General features: G+C 36.4%; 1 protein-coding gene across 3 annotated transcripts in view; it reads right to left on the bottom strand.

Moving 5' to 3' along the window:
- Positions 1 to 629: 629 nt before the first annotated feature.
- Positions 630 to 9,747, bottom strand: part of Gbs-76A (Glycogen binding subunit 76A) — a 43,815-nt gene continuing 34,697 nt past the window's right edge. For all 3 annotated transcript variants that reach the window (XM_028307746.1, XM_028307744.1, XM_028307743.1), the window contains exon 2: positions 630 to 3,431. In XM_028307746.1, the coding sequence (XP_028163547.1) occupies positions 1,785 to 3,425 (1,641 nt within the window). In that variant the 5' untranslated portion in view covers positions 3,426 to 3,431 and the 3' untranslated portion in view covers positions 630 to 1,784. The remainder of the gene's footprint in view (positions 3,432 to 9,747) is intronic.

Genomic DNA, 9,747 nt, shown 5'->3' with positions numbered 1-9,747 from the left:
CTATCCACAAAGAACACCACAAGTTAAGTTAAAATATTGATAATATGACTGCCTGAAATATCACAAATCGTGCTGAAATCGCACATTTAATTATTTATTGTTCTCAAGCATAATTAGGAATAAGCTTTAAGCTTTTTGTATATAATACTTTTAAGTTAATCGCCTAAGTACATTATTTTATTCTTTTACTTTTTTATTAAATTGGTTGATCTTTATGTTTAAGCCATGCTGTTGTAATTAATTGTTGTATGTAAACAAATAATTCAGGCTAAGAGTTAGGTATCAATTTGTTAGGTGACAAAATAAGTAAGATAAAATTACTTTATTTACTTTCTTTATTAACGCTTTCCACTTTTATCTACGGTAAGGTGAGACCTGTCGATAAAACTACTTTCATAAACATTGTTTTGTTTATACTTATTTAAAGTACATTTGTAAGCGTGACTATACGTAAAGTTAAGATTATATTTATTTCGATATCATCCAATAATTGTGATATATTTCGCCTTATGAATAAATTGATAAGTAATTGAAGCTAATAGTGAAGTTTTATTAAGATCTATCTTCTAAAGCTTCTATAATAAAAAGCTCGTCGTTTGATAGTTTATTTTAAAAATAAAAGACCAAGATTAAAATTATGCATATTAATTTATTAGGTAGGTAGTTATTCAATAAAACAGAAGTCATTGTAACAATAATATTATTATAGTTCAGTAGGACAGCGCTCTCGCGGATCATTTCATATAAAATTAATATGGCCACATTTTAAGAATTCAGGTACATACACTATAGAAAAACCGGCCTAATAAATAAATAATATTGTAATATTGCTTAAAGTACATCTAACAATAATTTAATTTCGTAATCTCTAAATAGTCTTGTTGATAAAAATCTCGAAACCAAACAACAATAATTACCATTTATCAGTTCTTAATTAGGAAATATGTCATGTATTCAAGTTCATATATAAAAATATAAAATATAAATAGGCAAATAACATCATTATACATAGAAAATATAAACAGTAGTTAGACATTTTCCACGTAAGTAATATGTTTTCATAAAACATTCGTATGGGGGGTTTCGTTTACTTCATAATATATTGCTTCCCTGACTCTAAGACAGGTCCACTTACATTAACAATTTACGAAACATTATAACAATCTAACAAGTGATGCATGATATTGTGTCTTTACAAATAAGTGTTCTTAACATTATTTATATACAATCCATAAAGACGCTAATGTGAATAAAATCTCTAGCTACAGAGGTGATGCTTGCGCACATAATTTGACATACATAGACTATTACATAAGACTAATAGTTTGTAAAATTGTATTAAAATATTAATATCATTCAGAATTCATACTCTCATTCTATGTACAAGGGAACAGAATCTCAGCCCGGACCACTGTGCACGCTAGCGCCACGCCACGCGACGACTTTATTGTCCGCCAGGACGTTGTACATTATCGTTAGCTACTAACCAAAAACTCGAAAAAATATAATGTATATTTTACACTTCGAAACTTCGTTTACTGCAAATGGCACTCCGTACGAGCCGCTCGCTCGTTGTATTATATCTACACCTAAGCTACTTTATATCACAAAAACGCTTCACCACTTTAAGCCTCAATGACTCAGGACTCCGCGCTGCGAGCGCGGGCAGGCACAGGAATGTGACTAGCGGCGGGCGCCCGCGGGCCCGTCCCGGGCCTCAGCCGCGGCCGTCGCCTCTGCCGATCCATCCGACGCATTCACCCCACCGGTGATTCCCAGCGGCGTCAGTAGAAGGACGGGTGCCACTCCACGGTCGGGTGCAGCGGGCCCGGCGGCGACGACGACGGCGCCTGAGCGTTCACGCCCAGCGCCAAGCAGTCGAAGCAGTAGTTCGCGCCACTGTTATTGTCCCAAATCTGCTGCCCTTTGCACTGGAACCGCACCGCCAACTCGAGCCTCTGACCCGAGGATATCGACGGCGCGTACAACACGAACTGAAACCTATCCGAGTATCCGTCGCACGAACCCTGAACGTATGTAGCCTGTAAGTCGGTGTAGGTTTTCCAACGATTCATCGTATAGCGTATGTGTACAGTTTTATGAAAGTCCAAATTGCGCACTCGCACTGATCCACAAACTGTGACGTGAACCCCGTCGCAGACCCGCGCGCTTTCAAGGCACACATTTGTATTTTCCAATTTCTCTGTGACATCACGTGGTAACTGGAACAGTGGGACCAGCGTGAGGGCACCTAAGCGTGGCGGAGTCCGCACCGGTGGGGAACTCTGAACGTCGCAACCTGTGAGATCGTCATAAGCAGATTTTGGAATCACGGGGATCTCGTCCATAAAAGTCTTAACGTCCGCTAGATCTAGACCCAATACATCGGCAAAACGAACAATTTTTTTGCGGCCGGGCGTGCCAGGTGGCGTTTTACCAGTTTTTAGTGAGGAACAACGACGTACTCTTTGGGGTCGATCATCTTCAGAATCGTCGTGCTCCTCTTTGACTTCTACATTTAATAATGTTGGTTCTATTTCAGGCGCGGGAGACGTTTCTTTTTCACATAAAACTTCACTGGTCACAATTTCCAGTGGATCTTTAATATCATTGCATGTGTCTGTAGTATTTACCGCATTTTCTGTAGACACTTCATCTTCCTCGATAGGCACAACTTCTTCGAGTGATAAATTATCTACACAGTCCACAACGCCGTTTTCTAAAGGTTTTTCACTGTGGAAGACTTCATCCGCACATTCGGAAGGGTCGCTTTTAGCTGATTCAAATTCAGAATCACTGTCTATAGCAGAACTTAAATTTAACGGCAAATTGAGTCGGTCCGTATCCGATAACGATGACGGGCGTACCGTAGTGTCGACTTCATCCAAACTATTTTGTCGTGCGCATCCTTCAAACGTAATGGGCGAATACAGGGGCTTGTCAACATGTCCATTTTCACGCGGTGCCGGTTGAATTTTGACTGGTGACTCAGTGAAGAATGCGGTGGAGAATTTGAATCCGTTTCTAATTTTGTCGGGTTGGACAAGCTTGAGTTTAGTTTGTTCGTTACATTCGGGGTCGGTGTCTACGTCGTAGAACGGCGGTTCCTGTTCATCGGTGGGCGACCGCTCCGTGAAAGTGGGGTCGAATTCTTCGACTGGGCTGGAGGGGCTCTCGCATTCTAGTTCGAAGTCGTAGAAGGTGTCGTGGTCTCGGGAGTTGGAGTTGGAGGTGGTTGGGCGTAGCTTCTGCTGCGCGGGGGAGTCACGCGCGAGCCAGTTGCTCTCGCTGTCGTCGTCGTGCGAGCCGCCGAGGTTGCGCAGGCGCGAGTGGAGGTCCCGCGCAAACGCCGCTGCGCGCCCGCGGCACGACATCGGCAGCAGCGACGTCAGACCGCACTGCGAGCCGGCGCGATCACCGCTCATCTGCGTCTGAAACCAACCACACAACATTATCACACACTGAACGTGGACCTGTACGCACATTCTTATCGTAATTGAAAGATTAGGTCTATTAATTTTCATTATCAAGGTGAACCTATTATTGTTATCAAGGTCTGTACACTCATATGCGTTACTTTGATAGATACGCTTCAAGGTGATTCTCGAGGTTTACGAAAAACTTTAAGGTGGTTTTATTTTCATTCAGTCACCACTAATTGTGACATTACCTACTAGATAGATGTTAACTCTTAATTATCATGACATGAAAGTTGAATGTCAAAAGTGAACGAACTCGATAAGATAGTAACAATATCAAAGCAGGGCTAAGATCAGCCATACAGTAAAATTCTTCTTTGCAGAAACAGAAATATCTCAAGATAAGAATAGAAATAATTTAATGCTAAATGTGATAATATAGACAGCAAGATAAACAATGATCTGTCATGATTCACGTTCCGTTTTATCGTCGCATGTTTTGTAATGTGATTCAGTTTCAGTTTAGAGTCTAGGTGGGTCGATTATTTGATAATTCTAATAATATTTGAGGATGAGAAATGAATGTTTGATGACTTTGATATTTGCAATATTATATTTAACAACCCGCAGTTTAATTTTCAATCGCATCCGTTTCCTCGCCAGCAGTTATATTTTTGCAGACTAAAGCATCCTTGACGTCATCATTAAAAAAATTTGGCACGAGAACCGTGTTAGTCAACTGGCTAATGCAATATTAAATTTGAATACAAACATGTATAAATATCTGTCTCAAACATTATTTTCAAGTTCAGTTGGAATTTTCATTTCTTTACCTACATAAGCTCCTCTGGTTCCAATTCAATTATACTGTAGATACTAAATTAAAAACACACTAATGAAATATTATATATAATTTCCACTGCATCTGCAGCTCTCGAAGAAATTACAGGAAATCTAGGCGAGGTCTTTGTCCCGTATCCAGAGCGCAGCCCTGACCCTAATCCCTACCTTGACGTCACAGATAAACTATATTTCAGAAGGCTCTTACTATCTGTCCCTATCTTGATATGATTCGAGTATCTTTATGAAGGCTATGTAGAGCAGACAAAAACTATAAACTCGTAATATTCTTGATGATATAACTTACACACTAAAAAAATGACACCAATTTCAGGGGTCAATTCAGTTATGTAAAACGATGTTTTACACATCATTATCGATTAAAGTTGCATTAATTTACTATGTACAAATTTCGTAATTAATATCATTTTTGTTATCATCAGTGTAATTCCAAATAATATTCAATATATCGAAGAGATAGTGAATGTATTCATTTATACGTAATCGGGGATAATTTTATCTGACTTTCGCTCGACCTTCATATTGCGCCTATTTAAAAAACTGATGTCTCGTATTATTTTACAGCGCGATCCAAAATTGCTCTTAATTGATCTGATTCAGTCGGAAACTAAATAAATTGATAGCGCGTGATACTTTGACGTCGAAAATGGGATGGGCATGTCTGCGCAGGCGCATAAGTATGATTAAAAATATCGCTGTGACGTGTCTATTTTAGTCAAGTCTTTCAAGGAGAGAAACTCTACATATAGATGGATGAGTGCGTTTTATTCAAAAGTATGTTGCAAATGCTCAACATTTCTGAACCGTAGCATCTGTAGCCCAAAATATTAAAGAAGTCTTAATTCGATCGTTATTTTTATATTATTGTGCAATAATGAATCATGGTATCTTGTGAATTTGAAGCGGAATAATACAATTCAATAGTTGGTTGGTGAAATATCCTACAGCATAATTTAACACTCGCATATTCATCAAAGCTCAAACTATTCATTACCCATTCACATCTACGACTACGACAGAAGTGCGACTACGAATACTACGATTCTTTAATATAATCTACGAATTACTTAGCACTGCATTTTTGCATCTTTCACGGTTGCGTGACGAATCTCAGTCCCGCGTTATTCTCGTTACGTGACGAGCGCTGTGCCAAAAGGGACGTCACGAAAGCGTGGGAAGCGACGAGAATAACCCACCCCGCTAATGTCAGCTTTCGATCGCCTTTGTTGAGCTGGACTTTCTTTCAGTGGGTGTTTTCAGGAGCATCACGTGTATTTATGCTCTAGTTTATTTTTACCAAAATAAACAAACGTGTTTCAATGTCTACACTATTTGGGAATTGGGAAAGCACTGTCCAATGGTCATAATACGGTTTCTTTCGGTTTTCTTGTAGCGGAGTTTTGGGCTGACATTGTGTGGGTTTGTTGTCGACTCGATAAGAAGAAGAATACGGTTAATGTGAAAAGTACATTCCATAGTTACGATGGTTTATTTGTATTTATTTAGTTAGCAAATAAACAAAAATGGAAGAAATATAACATAGGAAACGATCTATTATGGAGTTATATGCTATACCAGAGGTAGGTATACTTTGTATCCAATAAACATTTGTCTACAGGTACAAGTCACCATTTTGTTACCTAGAGTCCTAACCATGCCACAGATAGATACATATCCCACAGATAAACTCTGATATAAATACAGTCCGGTCATACCCGGTGCTATTATCCAATCGGGAGCGGCCAGCGTCCCTACATCTTCGGCCGCCACTCTTTATTGTCCATAAATATACCACCGCTCGTAATGTATCATTACCATGTGATTTGTAGCATATTGAGACGCATGTACTATGTGGGCTGGTAATTGAGAAACAACGGGTACAATACCTACGTAGGTCTGCATATTCAATGTAGAGACATTGTACGTTCACAGCTAAATCTAAATTCAGATTTGCGTTACAACATACAACCTAACTATTAGACTGGAGCCCATTTTCTGAATTAAAATCTTTGGCTTGAGCGTACGTTACTTATCTCCAAATCAAGGTTGAACTTTTCATTCTTGAGTAGGAGATGAGCAAAATCAAACTGGGAATCTCAATTCAGATACCAGGCTTGAGATCTACATATACCTACTTCACTCAATTCACCGAAACGACTCTCAAAAAACAATCTAAAGCAAAAATCAAGTTATTTGAATTTCAATAGACTTTTGAATTTATTCAGAAATGCAAATTCATTGTTTCAACTGAAACTGAAACTTGAGTGTATCATATTAGTAAAAAGTTATTATCCATGCTGCTTTTTAAGACTTTACTAGTTAATATTGTCTAATTATGCACTTCATAACTTGTTATTTTTTCATTAACCATAATATGGTGTGATTATGCGTGAATTAAACACGCCCAATTAGATTACTATAAAAGTAAATATTTACAATAAAAACCAATTAGGTCTTAATATTGAGAGGTGTTTAAAAAATTACATCATGCAAGCACAAGCTTTGTCAACAGTAACGTATTTTAGTACAATCACGAGAACTAAAGGTGACTTTGATTGATTATAATTTAAAAAACAAACAATTTAATAGTGTTGTTTAAAGTAGATACATTAATAAAACTTGAGAACGACAGCTTATGAATGTTTTCCCAAACAAATAAGAGTTCAGTTACTACTAAATAATAATCATATGAAATAAGAGTGCATGCCAATTTACTTTTACTTAAGAATTCTTTAAAATACGGAAACAATTTGAAAGCTGGTTTATTAGAAAAAGGAGTTCTTTTAAACAAATTAACGATGATCGATTTTGATAATGATTCGATAGTAACTGTTAAAAAGCCTGCCAATCACGATTGTGACGTCACTTGCGTACTAATCTAGTAGTTTTGCCTACGTATTCCAAGATTTAAGACTTCATTGATATTTTGGCTAGTCACGCACGTGTTTGTTTATCGAGAAAACAAACAAAATCAGACAGGTCATTCGATAAAAGGAATTTTAAGTACCGACATGATTACAAGCACGGTTTTTTTTGCATTGCTATCGTATCGTACAAAAAATTATCGGCCGTACAACACTTAGGTAACTATCTCACGTAGTACCTGTTATCATATTTTTATTAACTGGAGACGAATAATTTCTAGATAAAAAAGTCACTCCACTTTCATGCCTACGCAATAGTATTAATATGAAGTTATTTTAATTGAATAAGATTTAGTACAACATCAATAAGCCATTTAATTTCTTTAATTACTGAATATGGGAAAGTAAGGCAATAAAATGTTATTGGGTTTTCTAAGGTTTAATTGTATAGTCAGCAATGCTTAATTAACCAAGTCGCGATAAATCACGTCTTGCAGTTCGTTATACTTCAATGGCTTGGGCCATTGTTTATTATAATGGTACAATAAACCTATAAATGAGTAAATATTAACTTTTATTTAATTCCAAAACTTTTTGTGCGCAGGGGAACTGGCCTGTGACGTAATTCAGAAAAACTATCTTATCTAATTTAGCTAGGTGTATTTTGCAGTAACTGTACTTAACAACAAAAGTAATTAGATGACCACTGTGAAAACTAAATAAAATAAATTTGTTTTTCATTGTAAAATTATTTTAAATAAAGATTAGAAATTAAAAAATAAATAAAAGAAAAGTATAGATAGATAACCGTAAGATCTTTGACTTTGAAACACTTTTTATTGTAATAGTGCTATTAGGCGATAATAGTTGTAAACATTGTTAGAATTACAATGGTGACGTCACAAGAGGCTCAATGAAGAAGCTTGATAAGCGGTCGTTAACCCACGATAAGAGCGCCTGGGCGATTACTGTTTCGCCAATGGGCCGATTGTGCGGATGGCGACCGCCTAGCTCATGCACATCGTAGGTAGCTACGAGTATACGTATAGTAAACTACTATTTGATTGAATCTATTTCGAGGTGAAATAGATACCCGCGTAGTGATCTACTCGTATGTATATTGAATTGATTTTCTTTCCCCTTTGTCAATGCCTTTTCAAGTGGATTGGAATCATTCATCTCATCAATCAATTATTTAATTGATTACCAACAAATATAAAATACGTCATCACCAAGGTTCAAGATCAAGTTTCATTTCATCATCATTTAGTTTCCACTCCAGGAGCATGAGTAATTTAACGGAGTCAAATGAAGGATTTAGCATATTTTGTCCCTTAGTCACTTTTTATTAGGTACATCAGAAATAGTAGTGGAGGAGGTAAAATGTTTTAAACTAAGTATTTGATTAGGTAAGCTGTTTAATGTCATGGAAATTTCATTCACTGAAATACAACATTCAATATTCTTTGAAAGCAAGTAATGTATGAAGTAACTGATTATACGTATACTTACAATTTTCAGATTTTGTAAAGTTCCTAATTACCTACTTAGTTACCTATACCGATATTATAAACGCCAATTTAAATTACACCAGTTTTTGGTTATGTAAATAATTCATTTAAATTACTGTCATGTTTATTAGGATTGACTATTATAATATCTCTGAGGTAAGAAAGTTATGACAGGAGGATTAGATAAACATCGTAGTCGATGCTTTTCGCCACTGTAATGTAGATGTTAGTAAATAACTATCTTGAAATCATCAAAGCACACAATTACCAGCTCAATTTTCACAGTTTGAGACGTGTATCGAATTGTTGTAATGAAAACATCTTTGCCAGTAAGTATGTGCCGGCAAAACACTCAAACGCCGATGTTAAGAAAGGATTTGTCCACGTCTCAATGTCAACAACCCGACGCTACAAATATCTTAGACTGTTAAATGAGCTCATTTAAAGTCAAGGAATTTAGAGCGTTTTAATCGTTTTGGTTTTCAAAATTAAAATTTTAGAATCAATGCAAATTCCGAGATGGTCCCCAAATAAATGCCATATTTGTGCTATAACTTCCTCGCTTTATTAAATAACGCTAATTTCTTAGTTCTGGTTTGCTAATCTTGTAGCACTACTTAACTTTCTCTGACATCTGCATTTGAAAGAACCCCCTCAAACTTTTCCACTACTTTCTTTAGACATATGAAACAACATGATTTTCAGTGCGGTCAGTTTCAAGAAAGTTATAAAAACAAATGCTATAAGTATCGCATTGTTATACAAAGTTTTATTTCCTACTTGCTCGAATTGTGTGTAACAATAAATGGCCAACTACTTAACGTTACGTTAACAAATTAACTCCATTTTAACATTAGCAATTATGCCAAACTGCTGTCTGTCGCTGATAACATCATCAAAGATAATAAATTAATTAGGTAAGTGTACCTTTCTATATTATCAATCAACCATTATCAATTTTCATTTATACTCTACAAGATAGACTCTATCATTAAAGTGTCGATCAACTGAGCTTTCTTATCAAGAAAACTTTCCCATATAGGCATGTTTTAATTACTGTTTTATATAGTAGCAAAACAAGTTCCGATACAA

This window comes from Ostrinia furnacalis, unplaced genomic scaffold, assembly GCF_004193835.3.
Source record: "Ostrinia furnacalis isolate ACB-3 unplaced genomic scaffold, ASM419383v2 OfSCF2340, whole genome shotgun sequence".
NCBI lineage: Eukaryota > Metazoa > Arthropoda > Insecta > Lepidoptera > Crambidae > Ostrinia > Ostrinia furnacalis.
The sequence above is the reverse complement of the archived record's forward strand: the minus strand, read 5'-3'. Positions and strand labels throughout refer to the sequence as shown.